General features: G+C 43.5%; 1 protein-coding gene across 2 annotated transcripts in view; it reads right to left on the bottom strand.

Moving 5' to 3' along the window:
• ATF6 (activating transcription factor 6) overlaps nt 1–20,143 on the bottom strand; it is a 74,482-nt gene extending 54,339 nt beyond the window's left edge. For both annotated transcript variants that reach the window (XM_059854832.1, XM_059854831.1), the window contains exons 1-9: nt 19,994–20,143; nt 19,836–19,900; nt 18,084–18,171; nt 17,671–17,765; nt 17,052–17,181; nt 16,599–16,805; nt 13,917–14,137; nt 7,692–7,877; nt 7,197–7,288 (exon numbers count right to left, since the gene is read on the bottom strand). In XM_059854832.1, coding sequence (XP_059710815.1) covers nt 7,197–7,288; nt 7,692–7,877; nt 13,917–14,137; nt 16,599–16,805; nt 17,052–17,181; nt 17,671–17,765; nt 18,084–18,171; nt 19,836–19,900; nt 19,994–20,063 — 1,154 coding nt within the window. In that variant the 5' untranslated portion in view covers nt 20,064–20,143. The remainder of the gene's footprint in view (nt 1–7,196; nt 7,289–7,691; nt 7,878–13,916; nt 14,138–16,598; nt 16,806–17,051; nt 17,182–17,670; nt 17,766–18,083; nt 18,172–19,835; nt 19,901–19,993) is intronic.
• Nucleotides 20,144–20,743: the final 600 nt, after the last annotated feature.

The raw sequence follows: 20,743 nt of genomic DNA on the forward strand, positions 1-20,743 counted from the left end.
AGCAAGTCTTGCCAGGAGCCCAAACTAAATTTCATTTGTGCTTCTGGCTGAACAAATCCTGTGTGCTTCAAGTTTTGAATACTGACATTTAAGTTGTACAGTAATTTGTAGACAAAAGCCAATAGTGGTATCATAACAAAGAGTTTTCTGGGGACAGAATTCTCAGTATGAGCTGGGAAATTTCCAGCAAGCTAAAGTTGACATTGCAAGGAGACACCAACCAAAGACCTTGTCCTCTTCCTAAGTGATTCCAGACAAGGCTGCCATAGTGCCAGACACTCTCTGGAAAGTATTTCTCGTTTCTACTCCCGATGAGTGCACCATCTGCTGACAGCAAAGCTCTGCCTTCTCCTGAGGGCTGCTCCACAGCTGCCCTCTCTGAGTGCTGGGCTGGAGAGAGCAGGCCAGCCTTCTTCCAACCCAAAGAGGAGTTTTTGTGTATTTTTGTTGTGTTTTGCATGCTTTAATTAGCAATTTATTTTTAATAAAGCCTCTGGAAAAGAAAGGAAGAAAACAAATATTGACACCCAGAGCACTTTTCTTTGCTTGCAAAACTCCATACCATTATCTGGTCTTTATTGCCAAAGCTTGTGGCTGTGATCAGCAGAGGACAGCTGAAGAAATCCCTTTCTGCTCCCAGAGTTGTAGTTTGTAAGAAAACCAAAGATATCCAATTTGATTCGAGGATCAACCTCGAATAAAAGGTATTGAAAGGTCTGGAACCTAGGCCCATGTCCAATCCACTCAGCCTGTCCTTTTTCTCTCGATTTCTCCCTCTGTCTTCAAGGAGAAACTACAACACAAGACCAAAGGTGTGCTGCAGAAGCAGTTTTATATCTTTGGACCACCTCCAACACAAATGTACACTCAGCTCAGTACTGAAACATGTTCTGTCAGTGTCACAAACATCATACTAAGTTTCCTGTACTACAAGTGTTAAGAGCTTCAAATGTCTTCTGATGCTTCTGCTGTTTCTGCTAAAACCAGAGGGCTTCATCTCTCCTTGGCAGTAGGGAAGCCATGGGCCTGGATAATGTGCCTCTCGCACTCAACTCACAGTTTTTTCTTCACATTTCACCAGTTCCTCTCTACTAGTGAGTAAGAAATTAATAGGCACTTGACTGTCATCATTTGTATGTAGGTTTACTATACATCACATTTAAGCCTATCAGCCTCCTGAAGACATATGGGAAGCTACTGAGGATGGAAAAAGCAGGAAACCAATCCTTTTCTCTCCTTCACCAAGTGCAAAAAAAGCCTAGGAGTGGATGAATTGAGAAAAAGAAACTGACCCTGAAGTACAGGCCATGATCTGCAGCTCTCTGCTCTCAGAACACCTCTTAGAGATGCTTCGAGCAGTCACTGTGAGTTTGGAAGTTCCACTTGTTGGTTCCAACCAACCTGCCCCACTTTGCTCTGGAATGGAGGCAGGAAAGAGCACACATAGAATTCAGAAGAAAAGTTAAGGAAACAAACTAATGTAAGGCCAAAAGAATGCTGTTTGAGCTGTTGGTCACTGCCCTTCATGTTGGGCAGGTGCCAGACTTTAGCCTACTCAGCACATGCTACTCAAGGGGACATTTGGGATGTTTTTGAACATACCATCTCACTGCTTGGGGTCACCTGCCAGGGCAGCACAGAGGCGACTTAGGACCACACCAGAACCTTGGCCTGGCAGCTGTGAGTGGGATCTGCACTGACAGGCCCCAGCACCAACACAGCTCCCACATCTCTGCAGCAACACAACACTTGCTGCATGTGATGGTGTGGGAACCAGATCAGCTCCTTTGCCTGCACAGAAAACACTCCCTGCTGGCACTGTTCCTCTAAGTTTCCAACATCCCATCACTGAGGGATCCCTACGCTCCTGCTGACCATACAACACGTCTGTTTCTTTAAACAAGGAGTCCAGCATAAAGTCTCAAACAACAGCAAACTTGCACAAACACACTGCCGAATGCACCTCAAAATAATCCTGCTCTCCCACATGCCAGCTCAAGATTGCTCAGCTTGGCTAAGGGCACTAGACAACAGTGACACCAATAAAGGTGTGCTCAATGGATGGAGCTGTCAGCAGCCCAAATCCTTTATGCTCCAAAAGCTTAGCAGATCCCTGTAGTGCTGACTAGCATGCTGCACGCTGGGTGGGATGCTAATCTGGGTACTGCTGTCAAAGACTTGTGTTTTCATTACTTTATCCTCACAAACAGAAGGTCATGGTAGCTTACAAGCTGAACAATCCTTGGGCAATTTCCTCATTTTTAGTAAAAGGTGATTAATCTTAGCACTTCTGGGTTTTTTTTTCCTGTTTGTGCTACCAATTTCAGAAATTAGACACACCCCTAAGTCCTTCAGAAATCAAAAGTCACTGCTTCATTTCAAATGACAAATCACTTCTCAGCCAGCCAGGCCACTGTCTTTTATCTGCTCAGTGGACCTAAATTTTTAATAGATTATTCAGTTTCCAGGATAGTCCTGGAAAGCAGAGGAAAATCCATGAGGACACCTTGGAGAGGAGCTGCAATGAAATCTCTGCTAAAGGCCAGCCATTCTACTGCAGCTGCTTGAGGTCAGTGGGACACAGAAATTTTGAAGCAGCAGCAGCTGGACTGAGCTACATCAATCACCACCTCAGTCATCCTCCACCATAAACACATCTTTCTGCATATCCCCAAGTCTGTTTTCCAGTTTGAAAGGGATTCCAGCCATCCAGAGGTGGCCAACTTGTAAGAAAACACAAAATTAATAATAATACTAAAAAAACAGTATCCCACCACTCTCTCAAACCTCCTGTTCCCATCTCTTTGCAAATCTGCCTTCCCTCCCTCCATCTTCATATTTTTGTTTTCTGTTCACTACTTAGCTAAAGTGGTAGTTGGGACACATTCTGGCTGGCTGACATCTTAATAAATGCTCTAAGATTGCTGCTAGGTGACAGCCACCATGTAAGCTTATGCAGACATTATGGGGTAAGAAACAACTAGCTGAACACTTTTTATAGCCAAAAAGATAATGCTACAGCCACCAGCTGACATGCTTTGCTGCTATGGTCCCAAGAAGAGATGCATAAAATTTATCTTTTGCATCTTCTGTGATTGTTCTTCTTTCCCTGCTTTTTACACGTGACTTCGGTTATTTTCCTGCAAATGTTTTACTATCACATGTAGGACTTGTATTAAAAAAACCAAAACAAACATACAAGACAATTTATATTGAAATGAGAACAGAGAAGAGAATAAAAATAAAAATATTCCCAAAATAAATACATGGATTGTTTAGACTAAAACATGTGCTTGGTTGCCATTTGTTTCAGCCTTGTTTGTGCTGGTTTAACACATTTTCAGGTCTGTTTTCTTTAAGGCATAGTCCAACACAAACGTGGAAATCAAAGGAGGAGAAAAAGGCATATAGGAACTGCAATAATTTGAAAATGACCAGATTTGATGTTGTAAGTGCTAAAAAACCAGCACAGCTAATTAGATGTTTGTCAATGCCAGCAGCCAGCCAGGTCTCAGGGATGCCATGCCAGCTGGGAGTGGGACCAACACCTGCTCCACAGAAAGCACATATGGAAGCAGGAGAACCTGGCTCCCAGGACACTCGGCTCCCAGGGACACCCAGCTCCAGATGCCCTTGTTCCAGCTCCCTGCCGTGTGCCAAGGCCTGCATGCTCACTGCCTTCGGGCAAAAGCTGCTGGTTGCCAGTTCCTGCCTTGCACCTCATGGAATGCAAGGCTGGGACAAGGGGCTGATCTCAGCAATGAACTGAACCAAAATGTACCCTTTTCCCTCCACACACCTCACCAATCACTCTTAAATAATAATAAAAGGAGGTTTTTATGTGTATCGAATCCAAATCCAAATAACTCACAAAGATTACAGAATAGTTCACTGACACACAGATGGGAAATTCCTGGGCGCCTCTCTTCTAGTATAAAACACACAGATAAAAGAGAAACACTAACAGAATTCCTGCTAAGTTAGTTTGGCTTTAAATAACTGAAAGCTTCAGTTTTCAATATAAAGCAGCAACAAACCCAAAGAGTTTAGTAACACAGAACTACCTAATGCAGAGTGACCACTAGTTCCACACAAGCCCCTTTCACATCCTCAAATTGCACTGGCATTGAATATCTGTATAACTGGACTTGCATTCTTTTCTTAGAGATACCATGGGGCTGTGTTGAAGACTGAAGGAGGTTCTGAAAGGCTTGTCAGTAATTAAGCAGATTGGGCAGCACTCTCCCTCCAGTATTTTCAAACACATTTCTTGTGTCAACAGGCCAACTTCCCTACCAGACTTTCACCCCCACCCCCAAATTCCCAAGTTCAGCATTACAGACCCCCACGCTATCTGTCAGCATGAAAACCTGTGTCAGCAGAATAATTTTATCTGCTAAACTCGTTTGCCAAGGGCTGCCACATCCTGGACTGCTTTCCATAATCTTAAAACAGCTGAACAGCACTCTCAGAGTCCTCCATGAAACATTACAAACATCTCACCACACATACATAGGCAACAAGACTTAAGACCAATTAAAAAAATTATGTGTTAGTCTTTATTAGTGCAACACACATCCACTAATGCAGAGGAAAACACAGAACTAACTACACAGCCACCCATCCAGATGGGATTGTTCTGTGGGATGCTGACTGCCCAAACACTGCACCTTCACTGATCCACTGCAGGCCATGAAGGCTTTGCAGGACTACCTGTACTTCAGCCTCACATCCTCAAACCTAAACAACCCAACTGTTTCTCTGCTTTCTCTGATTTGACAGAAAGAGGTAACCTATACATCTGTTCTTTTGTTTTACCCCTAGTCTTCAAAAAAATCCTGCCCTTTCCCGTAAGAACCTAAGAAGCATCTTACAATAAAGCCAGCTAAGGGAATTTCAAAGTCTGCTACAGATTTTAGGGTTTTTTTCCCATGATTTTGCTTTTTTGGGTGTCACACTCTATTTGCAACGGTTCACTGGTTTTAAGTAACAAAATATTCACTGCTAGTATGTTTGGATCAAAACAACCTGAGCCCAAATGCTGGCACACCTCCATTTAGGTGTGCAAGTGAAATGATTTCTTACATAGAAAAAACGGCAACACAAGGTATCAGAACACGTTTACCTCCAGCTAACCACTGCATGGAAATTAGGGAAGTTAGCTAAGTGGGGGAAAATAGTGGTTTTGCTGAACTATAAGCTAGCATGGATATTATCACCAAAAAATTTCTTATTTCTGTAAGAAATTGCAGGGACTGATAAAAAGGACATATACTGGAAGCTTCTGTCATTAAGGACTAAGCAGAACAGCAATCCTGTCATGTTTGTGGAGCTGCCATTCAGTGACACCTTTATAAAAGGAAGAAAACGTGTATGGGAGGAGTAAAATCTAAATAAATGGTCTGTATAGCCCACATTCTGGGTCTTCTAAAGAGTATTGCACAATCAAACATTCACACCACCTTGATACAGCCTAGGATTTTAACTGCAGTGTGAGCATTTCTTCTGCTAGGGAGGACAAAAAAAAAACCCAGGAAGAGTAATTCCTTGCAAATCTGCAATTACATTTCTCTTCATTGCCTAAAACCAGTGCTGATGCAAACCACCTGGTTCAGGCACAGCAGTTACACTGGCATGCTCAGCTACTCTACTGGCCAGGAACAGTCAGACATCCAAGGATTTCTTCTAGCTTTATCTACTTTATTAAACATCAAACCTGTCAGAAAGTTAACCCCGTCACATTCCTATAGTTACTGAGTGCTGCAAAGACATGAACACAACACGAGCTTCCAGACCACTCTGACAGCAGTGCCTTGCCATTGAGCTCAACACCTTGCTCATTCCTGGGGGTAGGAAGATGCCCCAAAACTTCAGAGCACTGTGGTAAGAGACTTCCCACCCATCTCTCCGTGTTCCCAAGCCTTTCATCACTAACAAGACTTTCATGCATTCCATCATCTCACTGCAATGCATACACAAGTACATTTCCCCCAGCTTCAGAAAGATGATTGGTTCTAGTAATTCTCAACCAGTGTCTATCTATCTCAAATGAGTAGTAATGCTTCAAATGCAGATGGGATGTACAAATCAATCCCTTAGTATATGGAAGATGATTTTTCTGCCTGATAGTCAAAAATCACAATACAAATCCTAAATACACTAAGAGATACCTTAACATCATCCATATCAAAGCAAAATTATCAGCTGTCTTTCAATTCCTGATATAAACAATATTTGCAGTAAGCGCAAATACTTCAGAAGTCATTTTAGCTTTCACAATTTTTCTAATACTAAAAATACAAGCATCACTTTCTAAAAATTTATCACAGTCAGAAACAAAGTCTTCCTCCGTATTTATCCCATTCCTTTAGGTTGACTGGGATTTTGAGGACAAATGCAGACACTGCTGACTGGGATCCTACTGAAATATTATGTCTTTTTGACAAAGTGGACGGCTCAAAATAAAGGTCTTTATGTTTTAAAGCCAAGCTAAATAGACAGGTATGTGCAAGAAGTATTTCTATTTATTCTCCTTTCTTCCACAGATTTCTTTATAGAGTGTCTGGCAAGTGATGTAGGTTTTCCCTGCTGGTCTCTGGCTTCTACACTCTACTGATAACAGTTCAAACAAGAAAAGTTTCTGATTACCACTTCAACTAATCAAGGAGAGGGGACAACTTCTTCACCAGACCTGGGAGACAAGGGCTTACTCTGTAATGAGGGAGCTGGACACATCTTAAGGGTCAGGACTGTAAGGCATGGAATGTACAGCAGGATTTCCTGAGTATTTTGAGTACTAAAGCAGCTTCAAGTCATAGCTACTGAAATTAGCACAGGTATGAGCAAGCAGATAAGCTCTCCAAGTCTGACTTTTTTTTCCTAAAAGGATTCTAAACACAGTTCTTAATCTCTACAGGTATAAATGGAGCAGACAAACTGCTGTGTCCTGGCACTGAATAAAAAAGCCAAACCAGGAGAAATGAGATGTGGAAGATCCAGCCCTTATTGCCAGAAGGATTCCAAAAGAGGAACCATTATACAGATGCATCTTCCCGTAAGCAGGAGGAGAATAAATGACAGATTTCAGATTTCAGGCACAAGGCTTTAAAACACAACACTGGCTGTTATTAATGATTCAAACAAGAATCTCAGAACAGTAAACTTGCTAAGCAAAGAGGAATTTTTAAGCAGCTTACCTCAGTGGACCATAATTCAACATTATAAATGCCAGTATCACCATCACACAGAGTGTCCTTCTCTTTGGAGATGATACTTTGAGCTTCTGGTTCTAGACAGAGAAAACACAAGACACTGAGTACAAGAGGGGTACACATATGCAGGGGTATGTCAGAAGCCAAGTACACCAAATTATACTTAATTTTTAGATTTATACTTTCCTAATATTATGTAGGAATACATTCCTGAACTACTTAAAAACAAAACTCTGGTTTACATATTATGATCAGCTTCTATCCAGTGATATATTCAGAAGCAGAATGAAGAATGAAAAGTCTAGCAGATAATGTGTCAGCTATCCTGACCTAGAGTTGGTGAAAGTCATGCTTGGACTGGGATGCTGGGCTAGAAACCCTCAGAGGTCTGACAGTCAATATTTCCCCAACTCTCTTGTAGCACCTTCCACCTGAACAACTGTCTTCATATGAAATCAGACTTTCATCACAATCTCTTACCTCTAATACCACTTCATCCAGCTGCCTCTTCAGCGTGCTGTTTTCTTTCTTGAGTTTCTCATTCTCCAGCAGGGCTGCCTCCAGCCTGGCCTCCAGTCCCAACATGTATTCCTTCTTTTTCTTGCGTGACTGAAAGGCTGACTCACGGTTTTTAATCATGCGCTGCTGCCGCCTCAAGACATTGACCTGAACACACAGTACACAGGCTGTTAACAATCCACAAGTTAAAACTGCCTCCATTCCACGCAGAATTTCTGCTTCTCTGCTTTGTCAGAGGTCTGCACAGATAGCTTCTCATACTCTGCTTCAAATGAGCGGGAATGGTCAGCACAGAGGCACCTCAGGATCATGGTACACCTAAGGAAAAAACAGGTCCTAAACTGTCTCAGTTTTCTTCTGTAATCTCAATGTTCTATTTGCAACGGTCAAATTTGATTTGATCAATCAAATCACAAAGACAGAAAATACCTACCTTCAGGTCTGCAAGGCAGCAAGAATGTCTTTTACCTTGACTTCTCCCTGCATCATTTTACAGGCTACAATCAGTCATCTGCCTTCCTAACAGGAAATTTCTAGGGTTTTTCAGTCTGTTCTGTATGGAAGTAATTTCCACACTGATTACACCTGATTCTGTACCTTTTCCACCTATGCTGCACAGTTTTTGAGATTTTTAATAGTCTTGCTGATCTCAGATTGCACATTCTATGTGTATCAAGCACTTACAGGACAGTTTAAATGCAGTCTCTGGGTGCATCTACACTAACATCTTAACTCAGATCAGGAGTGTGGCTTAGGTTCACATTTCCTGACTGTCTGACTAAAAGTGCTTCACTTCACATCACAGAACAGTCTCTGAAAGCACACAAACTGGATTTCTTCGGGATGAAGCTCAACCAGCAAACATGCTCCAAGGGAGCACATAATTCATTCTAACCACTAGCAGGCATTCAGTCTGCAAGACCAGACTGGGACAGCTCAAAGCAACCCCTCCCCATCCTCCAACAGTCCTGATGACTGATTTTTTTCCCAAGCAGGAACACTCCATCATCTTTTACCACTTACTCATTTTGTGGTTTGCACTGAGTGGGATGACCCAGACCGAAAGCATCTTGCTGCCAACAAGGATAACAATGATGAATACTGCAGAACTACACAAAACTACTTGAAATCCTAAATTTAAACACTAGATTGTTGATTTCCTTTCCCTCACAGATTAGCAACTCTGTTTTCATTAGGAAGAGAAGACTTCCATCACATTTTTAAGCTGCAACTGGATGTGCCTCAATGACAATTACACTGACAGATAACTGATTGATCCATCTTACATAGACGTGAATATCCTTCACTACCTACCAGCATAGGCCCTGGTGTAATCTGTATCTCTCAGAGCAGGAACATTTAAAGAAAAAAGATGAGAACCATTCCCTACTATTCTAGGGAAATAGTATAATCATAGAACAGTAACATTAACTAACTCATTTTGAGTCCAGCTATGCAAAAAACCTTAACCACAGCTTTTCAGCTCTCTTCTTGTATCTACCTGCATACAGACAATATGCTGTTCTGGGACACTGGCATCTTCAACAAAAAGTCACCACAAGCTGTTTGAAGAACCATCCTTCTTGATGCTGGAGTTTGGTGACAAAGATGAAGAAAACATGTTACAGTGGATTAACGTTCTGGGTTGCCTCCATGTTGGTCTAATTGCTTTTTATAAAGATCATTTATTATATGTCTAGTCTGCTTTCACCAACCAAAGTCTGTGAAAGTGAAGCTGTTTGTACTTACTCCAGTTTCTCTCTTTAGCAGGGAGTGGAGAAGGAAAAGATTTTAACATATTTTCATTAACACTAGGCTTTGTCTTGAATTTTTTAAGTACAACATTTAACATGAAAAAGCTTCTGCAGACATATGAAAACTGGACCAAAAAAAAGATTCAGGCTAGCCAAGAACTGCAGTGTACAGAACACACCAGTCTGGGGCCAGGATCACGTAAACCACTCAGAGATGAAAAAACAAGGCATGAGTTCATGTAGCAGCTTTGGCTCCAGTTGTGTGCTATTCCACACAAGGAGTTACATTCCCCTTTTTAAAAAGACATTCTGCATCATGAACTCAGAAAAGACCAAATTGTTTACATCCATTATTGTTTGTAGACCTGCTCAGGATTATTCATTACTGGGCAGCTTTTAATTACATGTCTGGAACCTCTGACAAATCTACATGCTTCCCTGAAGAAAAAAAGGTGTTAGAGCACCAGTGCAGTGGCTCTATACTAAGAGCGCATCCTAACGTACATCTGTCCCTGTTTCAGACACTGCCATCTACATTTTATGTGTCACTTATCCAGATCTCTCTACTTTGCTCACAATTGTCCAAATGCTGTGAGGAACCGCAGCTCTCCCCAGCCTGACTCCAGGTTCTCTGTACAGTATCTGCATTTCAGTATATGCCTCAGCAACTACATTTTGACTAATTTTTAAGCCTTGCTTAAATGAAATCCAGTATTTGTGTCCTTGAGTTATTTTGTTTTAATTTACAATCCTTAAACAGCTTAAGGTCCTTCTTGGTCAGCCCTCCAGGTCTTGCCTGGCTTTTCTCAGGGAATATGCCACAACTGCACACCTAAATGTGATGCAGGAAACGGAAAGAGCTGTGTGAGTGAAGGGGTACAGGGATGCTGAACCTGGAAGCAGTATGGTAATCAGCATCACAGAGCTGGCCTAGCACCAAGGTTACCTTAAGGTTACCTTACATGCCCCCTGCCCAAGCACTTTGATACTCAGGAGGGAAAGGAACTAATTTATAATGTCAGTCTGCTTCAGCAACATTGCTTTGCACAAATGCTGAACCAAGATTAAAGGCAGCAAACATCTCTGCTAACTTCTTTTACAGCCTCCAACTTTTGAAGTTGTATCCTATTGATGTTCCACTCAAGATAGCAACTCCTGGTTCTAAGGAAACACAGACCATTGAGGGAGAACATTTGCCTTAAAAACAATCAGTAATTAGTGACGCAACTTCTGCTTTCTAGCTTTGAAAACCACACCTCCACTAGCAGAGACACACACAAAAATACTGTAAATATGGAGAACTGGCAGGTTCATTGCAAACCCTTGCTTCAAACAGCACTAACCAGATTCAGACTGTTCTCTATCTTCAGAGGTTTTACAGAGTCATGCACTTTACAAATAAATACCGCTACCTCAATTTACTTCCAAAGAAAACTCAATTATGAGCAAAATTTAACCTCCCTTCCAACACAAGCTGTACTTCTAGAAGCAAGAATGTCTCTCATACTCCAAAGAGTTTTTGTACATGTGCTGGGAAAATTAACAAAGAGCTGAAAGTACAAACCATTCAATGTAGCATTAGCTAGCTTCTTACCTCAGCTTATGAAAGCTGCTGTCTTTGAAGACACATCTTTGATTGCAGAAATACAAGACATATGCAAGGTTTTTTTGTTCTAATGGAACTTCTGGGTTTTCTTGTCTCTAACTCAACAGAACACAACTTGCTTAATGAGTTTATGTTACCCAAATATTACACAATGTACAGCACAGAAATGAGGATTCTTCAAACAGAAATCCACACTTATGCTGAAGTTATTTTGCATAATTCATCTTTTCTAGATTTTCTGTATTCTGGCACTTCCTCATAGCTGGCAGGCTGCACGTCTGCCACCAGGACACAGAGGGCCTGACACCTACAGCTAGCCATCAGCTCATCCCAGTATAATCCACAGGCAGTCTGAATGTTAAGCTAACAGTTTATCCCTCCTAAACCCAAAAGAAAGTCCTGCAGTGTTTCTTTTTATCCTGCAACATTTGCTTAGATTAGCAAACAGTAACACATGTTACAGAGCTCAAATGACAGCTCCCTCTGTGCAGCCCTCTGAGCACTACATATGGTGTCCAAGGCAATTGGGAGATGTTTTAACCCTGCTGGCCCCAGCTGAATCCCAAAACATTTGTTTCTTCCCAAAGCACTTTTTCACAGTATGTGCCAAAGAGCAGCTGCAACTGTTTTTTCATGTTGTAACAAGCACAGGTAAGACGTGCAGCTTTTCTCAAGTCTTAAAACTGCTTCCCTAAAATGGCTTTGGGTGGAAATAACAACACAACCACCCTTGGAAACCAACACCTGTTTGGTACCCCAGCTACACATTTGACTCCTGATGTCATAGATATGTTTATGGAATATGATGACAATAAAGGGGGTTTGTCAATTAAACCTTACATTCAGACAATGGCAAGGTGCCATGCTAGCCCTGCTCACAGGGAGTCACCAATCTAGTGACTGCAGGTCACTGATTTGTGGTCTCTTGAGTTAACTTTGCATGATGGGGAATTATCATTTAAAAATGCAGCACACTTAACTGCTCTGCCTACTACAGACCTTTGCTTCTTGCACTTTGAGTATCAAGTTTCCACTGTACTTTGGCTGCTAAACTATTGGTAGCACAGTATCTTCATTATAAAACGCAGCCCACACACAAGTATGATTAGTGAGGAAAAGTTACCATCAAGCCTGAGTGGCAATCCCAGACACCAGGACATTATACAGCAACATCCCTCCAAACAAGCTGAAGGAACAGATTTCCCACTGCTTTTTGGAAACAGTGACCTGCACTGCTAAGAAGCACGTGCCTATACAGCAAAATTCCACATGTTTTCACCAGTGTTTTCTCCCTTACACTGAGATGTGATAGGACCCTCAGCTCACAACTGTGCTTGGAATACCACACTGGGGAATGACAGAGGTTTGAAGTCACCAACAAGAAGCTTTGGTCCTTTCCACAAGCACGTCTTATTTGGACAACAAAATGCAATCAAAGCAGCTCCAAGTTACTAGAAGCTAAATCCAAGTTAACACCCAGCTTGCTAGTTGGTTAAGATATCAGAGCTGAAGAGGAAAAAAAAGGCCATACACATCTCAAAAGCTACTGTTTACACCTACTGCTTACTGTGAGCTACTACAGAAAAACTTACTTATTCACACTGTAATTGTTGAGAGCTTAACCCTCTTCTACTCATTCAATAAATGATCAAAAGGGAGCCTGGAGAGATTAGGATCATATGGAACTCAGTAACTGAAGTTTCTCAAACTCATTAGTAAAATCTGGAGAGATAAATGGGTATGGAATGAGAATGAGGCATTGAAATTTCCAATTCATCTGCTTCCAAAGAAACGTTTTTTCTATATGAATTAGAAAAGTGATTTAGCACTGCTGGGGAAGATGAAACAGGAAAGCCTTACAAATATGATTGCTTGGCAAAAGATTTTGAGAATACAGAAACTATAAGCGAGATTGAAATGAAAGCAAGCTTTGACATCCTTTAGTTACTGCACAACAAGAAAACAATGGTGTGGCCGGCTGAGGGTAATCCCCTTTTGATGAAACAATACCCTCTGCAAACAGGCAGGTCCAAGGGTCCGAGCAGACCCTGCCAGCTTGGCAGAAGGGGTCTGAAGAGTAGTTTTTAGGGTTTAAAATGTAGCACAATATGGTAATGTAGTGATTCTTATAGGCTGTATGTAAATGCTATAGGATTTGTATGCTGTACTAGATTGGTTAGTGAGAATCAGAGTATTCAACACAGAAGATGATTTATTGTATTGTAACGGGAACTTCGTACTCATACTCTTACTCTTGCTCTCTTACTCTTACTCACTTTTCTATGCTCTTAGCTCTTGCCTTTTACGTTATTCCCCTCTCATCCTCTCTACCCCTCTCTTCTCTCGGGCCTGCTCCGAGCTGCAGCTGGCAGCTCCCAGCAGGGCCCTGTACCCAGGCCCTTTGCAGTAAACTGCAAGTTCCACGACCTGCCTTCAGAGATCTCTCGTCTCCGTCCGTCCCAACTGTGCTACCCGCCCCGTCTCGCCTACAAGCACTAATCAAAAATCAGACCTATCAAAGTTTCCTGTATGTAAGAGAGGTCCGGCCACTGAGAGCTTGCACTTGAGAAGTCAAGTAACAGAAAACAGCAATCAGCACTGTCTTCTGCCACTACACTTGCACACCTGGTCTGAACTCCAGGCAGGCCAGCAGACATTTAGCTGTTCCTCCCTGTTCTGTGCCAAGCTGCTAAATTCCCTGCCTGCAGTTGGAAATCCTATTGAGAGTTTTCCTGAGACTCTGAAGGGACCATGAGATCCCACATGCAGGTAACTGCAAGAGGTGCACAAGCCTTGGTTAGCAGCTGTTACAGAGTCAGAACTTACATCCAGCCCCACGGCCGGGGAGCTGCTTTGGAGCAAGGGCTTTGTCACCGGGATTTTGCCACTGCTGGAGCCGTTCCCAGCAGCTGGAGACAGCGCCTTCACCGTGTGGTTCTGAAGTGCTGGGGTCCCTCCAGTGACTGCAATGACTGGCTGGGAGGCAGGAAGCACCCCAGAAGCCTGGAGCTGTACCACAGCAGGCTGGGGCAGCACCACAGATGGACCTGGAACACAAACAAGAACAGCAGCGCTCAGCATGGATGAAATGGATTTGTACATCACCACTTTGCAGAGGCATACTGCTAAGTGTCCTGCCCTGCACAGCTGATCTCAAATCCATTAGTATATTGCGCAGAACAGGAATGGAAAGAAGTTGTTCCAAAGTTTACAGGACTCTTAATCCATCTTGTAAACCAAAACTACAGACATTAAAGGAATCCAATAAACCAAGCTCTGCTGCAAAAGCTCTTCAAAATTAATAAAATTCAACACTTGTTATATACATTACTCAGTATTGCTAATACTTGAAGCACTCTGAACAACCTTTTCACAGAATTTAGCCAACTTTGCTCAATCTTCCTTCTCCCTTTTGTCCATAAGTACTTTATTGCTGTATTCAATGGAAAACTTACAACACAGAAGTGATTCATGCCACACAGATCAATTCAAACTAGGAGAGAGATGGAAGAGATGAACAAAAAAGAGCAACGCAAGTTACGCTTTCAAAACTTATGCTGAAGCTTAAATTCACACTAAGACTGTTTTTTTAGAAGAATGTCTTATGCAAGAAAGTTCATACACAAGCTGAATTGAGCTTAAAGAAAAGCCAGCAGAAAAAATGAGGTAATTTTGACAGTTTGACATGGAATTAAAAACAGTCACTTCCAAGAAAATTCAGTCCAACAACTACATTTAACTCAAGCAGGTGCTTGAGTAATATTTTGCTGTCTGAAAACACATTAATGTCTCTCTAATCCTTTGTAACAGGATGACCTCGCCAGCTTTCAGAAAGAGCACATTCCAGCTGAGCATTCCAACCAAAATGCTTGACAACGGATTGCAGCACTTATCCAACCTTCTGGAAGGTGAAAAGTGAAGTAATTTACCTAGTGCCAAGATCTTATGTATGGGGTAAAACTTGAGGTTTTTTTTCCCCCCCAGACACAATCTTGAAGACATCATAACTTAGTACAACCCTGTTTAAGAATCTTAAATTATGAATTTGAGACTATTTAAATTTTTTTTTAATGTATAAAAGAGATGATGCTCTAAGACCATGCTTTCTTCTTTAAGCTTTATAAAAGGGGCTGTGAAAATAAAATTTCTCATGCTTCTTTGAAGACAATGGCATATTTCAAACTGGTATTTCAAACTTGTCATATGCAGGGGATTTAAACAGATGAAAAAAGATCCTTATGGCTTTCGTTATGGAAGCTCCACAAAAGAAATTTTAAACATACCATCAGTTAAAAGAAAGCATGGACATACTTTCTCTAAAGTATTTCCTCTATACTGTCTCACAGAAACTACTGTCCTGACTTTTCTTCAGGGAAAAGGAGAAGCTGATCTTCAGAGTACTAGACTTATATCCAAAGAAATCCATATCCTCAGCATTCCTTATTCCAGATGGTATTTCATCAGCTGGAACATCAGAAGAATTAGGTCAGTTGACAGTGCTGACCTGTGTTTTAAGCAGTCTAGCAATCTTAGGCATGTTACACCAAATGTCAGCATCTCCAGATTTGGCTGAACCCCTGACAGAAGAGAAATCAGTAATGGAGACAAATTTTTCCCGATTGCAGTAATTTCTAGATACGTGCCCTTAAGAATTTGTCTGGTTTTCCTTCCGCGACTCAGTGCCTGTGGACTCAACTGCAAGGGACTGTGGCCATCAGCTGGTGAAACGAGCAACTGCAGCTGGCAAGTGCTGCAAGGCAATCAGGGTCCCTCCTGCCCCAGCTGGAGAGGAAAACAATGCCTTGAATCCAGAAATGAAAGCTCCAGCTACTTCAAAAATCAGTAACAGGGTACCTGTAGCAATGAAGAATTATCATGGGGCAGGAAGTCACTTTCCTCTTAACATCAACTTTTCTAACCTCTGACACAGCTCTTAATTTTTAGCAGATTTCACAACATTGTACTTAATGCTGTTTAGTGAGCTAAAATGCCGTAAACCCAAGCCCCCTCCATCCTGTGGAAAAGTTTCATGTGGGTAAAAAAAAATGCTTGTATCACTTCCCCCAAGCTTTCCAGCTTCCTTCAAACCATCCTAACTGATTCTACTGGCTCTTCCTTCAGTTATGACAAGAACAGCACCATAATCACCTTATGCACCACCTGACATTGCAAGCAGAGCAAAGCATCCCTACAGATCCTTCCAAATCAGCAATTTTACCTCCACAGCTGCCAGTGTTCAGCACAGCCTCTGTCTTCCATTCCAAATAATGGAATTATATAATCCAGTCTTCATTTTACACAATGCCCATGTCAGTGCTGTTTCTCACAGGACAGGACAACAGGAATAAGGCCATCCTTTCAGCCTAAAGCTTTTCCAGCAATGCATGTAGGACCCTTTTTTCTCCTATTCCTCCTCTTTCATACACCAAACCTAACTTCATTCTATCAGACATTCCAAACAGACAATGCTATCACCAAGACCTGGCTCAGTCAAGACAATTCACCTACCTTTAGGAGGTGCTGGCTGGATGTTAACAACTGGCTGATTCTTTGGCAGTGGCACAAGTGTGGGAAGAGTCTGAATAATTATGGTTTTAGCTGGGATGCCAATGTTAGCCTGAGCTTCAGGCACAGCAGGCAAAAGGGGTTTGGGTTGTATCAAAGGCCTGGACACCGTCTGACCACACTTCTTCAGGCTCCTCGCAGAGTTATTTGCTAGAAAAGGAAAAAGATTCAGAACTGGACCAAGAGGCATAAAATACATAATTCAAGCTATTATGAAGTAGCTTTTAATGTGGGGTTTTTTAATCCATCTATAATATTTGTTGAAAATAAACACATTCAGTCAAATATCCAAGTCATAAATAATAGGACATCTAGTGTCTGTTAGTTAATAGCATTAATGGATGCAAGACAACTCACATATTATCTATAGGATGAAAGTAACTCTTTCTCTCATACCAGATCGAGAAGAGATGCTCACAGCAGGCTTCTTCCCTCCATCTCCTTCAGGGGATGCAGGGCTTCTGCAACTCTTGCTGTAGAGAGAGATGGGAGACATCTGGGAGCTACAGCTGAAGTCCACATCATCCTGCAGACAGAAAGCACAGGAGATTAACACTTCAGAAACTCAGAGCTGTATCTGGTAGATACAGCAGTTCAGGGTACATCTGCTTCTCATCACATCTGTGTTGCTGCTGCAGCCAACAGGACAAAGGTTTTACTCTGCAATTTGATTCTGGCCAATGCCAAGTGCCACTAAAAAAAACCAACAAGTACTTCTCCCCATCAGCAGAGCAATGGGAGGCAGAGGCCAAGCCTACTAGTCCCGGAAGCCTTTAGAAGGCATTTTGTTTGGCAACAAGGCTAATGAACATAGCTGAGGAAAGACAGCTGAACATGCTCTTATTCAAACGGGTCACAGAGAAGAGATAAGAAAATACCACTGACAGGTTTTTGCAGGGATTGGGAAAATAAGCTGTTTCCTCTTATGCCATGAATTTGGTCAGAGGAGTAAATCATAGGGCTTTTGGTTTGTCAGAGCTGTTGCTGTCTGTGTTACATGGGGGGTTTTGCATACAGGCACATTCTGCACTGGAGAGTCCACAGCCGGTGGTGAAGGGACCGAACAGCTGGAAGTGGCTGGTGATAAAGGTTCTGTCTTCACGTTTGCATCTGCAAGAGGAAGGTAAAGACATTTCACTGCACAAGTTTGTAGCAATGGGCAAAGTAAAGAACACACTGTCCTACACCAGATATTTAATTCCCAAAGCAAGGCACAGCAGAAAACGTAGGGAGATTAAAGGTATTAAACAACTTGGCTCGTAGGGCAGCCCTTGCCAGCTGTACCCATCTCCCACAGAAACACAGCCTAATTCTCATCACAGAGGAAAAGCTGTAGGGCATCAAACAGTTCCACATGAGTTTTAAGAGCTCACACTTGTGGGACAGGAGGGGAAGAGCAACATCTGCAAAATATAGGAGGTTAATTACCTGCATAAGCATGGCCTGTAATATTCCAAAGGTCCGAGTCCCAAGACATCAAATCCAAATCAAAATGAAAGTTATAGAGATCATTTTCCTGAAATGACAGTTCAGAAAAAGAGACAAGACAAAAAGAAGGATGCGTTGACACCATCAGCCATTATGTTCACATTCCTACAGATGCAGAAAACATAACAAACAGCATAACTATCAATCACTTCAGGTGCCTTAAGGTATGCAGAGAAGAAAGTCCTTAAAGGGGAAATTCTCAGCTGAAACACACAAAACAAGGCTTCTTTTAAACTTACACCAGTAAGAGGGGGCAAGTCAGTTTAAGATCATCATTAATTATCGTACTCTTTGTAATTTGTATAGCAAAACGTTCTAAGTTCATTGAAGCATCTCACAAAAACCACAAGTCTTAGGAAGCTGGTGCCATCCTCTCCTTCATCTGCCTTGAAAAGTTTATTTAATGCTCTTCCACCATTACATCTCAAAGCACTTTACAAATAAAAGTGCACCAGAGACAGTTTACCAGCAGGAAAACAGACACAAGACTGATTTGCCCAAGACCTGATTAATGGTATGTGTTAGGTCTCCCTATACTTGAATACACCAAGGTCAACATCTAAAGCCAAGGACACCAGTTTCCTTTTCCAAAAAAATTAGAACAAACAGGCTAAAATCACTCCATACATATTATTTATCATATGCCCTTTAAAACAACAATTGGGGTTTTTCTCCATTTATTATGCTTGTGCATCTCTAAGTCTCAGTTTCCTATGCAAATGTGGCCCTTTATAAGCACTTGCATGAAAAATACAGACATGATCTTCCCAGCTTATACAAATACACAACAAAAATTTTCCTGAAAACCATACTGCAATTATACCTTCCCTTATACTCTCAACTTGCCCTGTGAAGGGAGGCTAAAAACGCCTGCAAACTGCATAGATAATGGTACTTGTAAGTTAGAATGAAAAGAAAGCTCATCAGAGCACATTTAAAGGAAGAATGACCAAAAAACCACAATGTGAGCTGTGCATTAAGAGCCCTCACCCAAGCAAGTGAAGCTGACCTACTGGTGGGGAATACCTTTCCCTTGTGCAATCAGTCTGCTCCCACATTTTCCCCGTTGACTGGTTCTACACGTGTAGGAATGCTCTTAGACCATGGGGTTTACATGAGATGATAACCTGGGCTTGTGCTGGAGGTGGATTGGGACACAGTTAGCAGAGACACGGCAGGGGAAGAACGTGGAGAGGAGAATCCACGAGGTAAATGCCCCGGGAGAGAAAAAGCACTATGGACAAGCGGGCAGTGAAAACTACAGGGATTAATGCAGAAGGTTGTAAGCAAAGGTTTTTTGAGAGAATCCTACATTAAAGAAGAACACAAGAAATAATCTAATAGGCAAAGGGATAAAGAACAGCCCGGGTGGATGTAGGTGTAACATACCCACCGTTCCCCAGGTAGCCCCGAGCCTACCGAGCACTGCCCTGCGGGGTTCACCTTCACCGGGGCACCCCTCCTCTCCTCCTCGCCGGCACCTCGCACCCTCACCCTAACCCCCCTGCCTGGCACCCTCCGCTCCGCAGCCGTGCCCCAGTGCTCCAGCCATCGCTATCTCCAGCGCTGACGCGGGGTGCAGGCCGGGCGGCCACGCTCTCCTGCCCGGCTGCTCCGAGGCCCCCCGAGCCGGGCCGGGGCTCTCACCGCCAGCAGAGCGCGGACCTGGCCCCCGCCATCCCCGGTACTCACGTCGGGCTCGTCCTTCGGGGCCGCGGCGCCCAGCAGCTCGCTCAGCTCCTCGCCCAGCACAGCCTCTGCGGAAAGAAAAGGGCTCAGCGCCGGCCCGGCCCTGTCGGGGAACTCCGCGCCGGCCCGGCCCGGCCCCGGCCCCCCGAAGCCGCGCTCACCCCAGTCCAGGCCGCCCCCCGAGGCGGGCAGCAGACCCGCCGGCTCCCACTCGGCCTCGGCCGCCGCCATCGCTTCCCGTTCCTCCCGAAACACACGTCTGCTTCCGGCAGGGCAGGGCCGGGCCGGGCCCGCCCGCCACGGCGGCCGCCAGCGGACAGTCGGCGGGCGGGCGGAGGGAGCACGGGCTGGCGCGGCCGCTCAGTGTGGTCCGAGCTCCGCAGAGAATCGTAGCTTCAGTTCGGTTGGGAAAGACCTGTGAGATCAGCGAGCCCAGCCCATGACCCAACACCACCTTGTCACCCAGACCATGGCACTGAGGGCCCTGTCCAGTCCTTGAACACCTCCAGGAGCAGTGACTCCACGGCCTCCCAGAGCAGCCCATTCCGGGGTCCAGCCACCCTTTCTGTGTAGAAATTCCTGCGCATGTCCAACCTGAACCTCCCCTGGCGCAGCTTAGGGCTGTGTCTTCTCATCCTCTCAAAAATAACCTGGGAGAAGAGGCCAAACCCCACCCGGTTACAATCTCCTTCCAGGCAGTGATAAGGTTACCCCTGAGCCTCCTTTTCTCCAGGCCAAACAACCCCAGCTCCCTCAGCCGCTCCTCATGAGACGTGCTCCAGCTCCATCACCAGCCTCGTAGCCTTCTCTGGACATGCTCTAGCACTTCAACATCCTTCCTGAACTGAGGGGCCCCAAACCAGACACAGCACTCCAGAAATGGCCTCACCAGTGCCAAGTCCAGGGGAAGA

Source organism: Haemorhous mexicanus, chromosome 9, assembly GCF_027477595.1.
Source record: "Haemorhous mexicanus isolate bHaeMex1 chromosome 9, bHaeMex1.pri, whole genome shotgun sequence".
NCBI classification, from domain to species: domain Eukaryota; kingdom Metazoa; phylum Chordata; class Aves; order Passeriformes; family Fringillidae; genus Haemorhous; species Haemorhous mexicanus.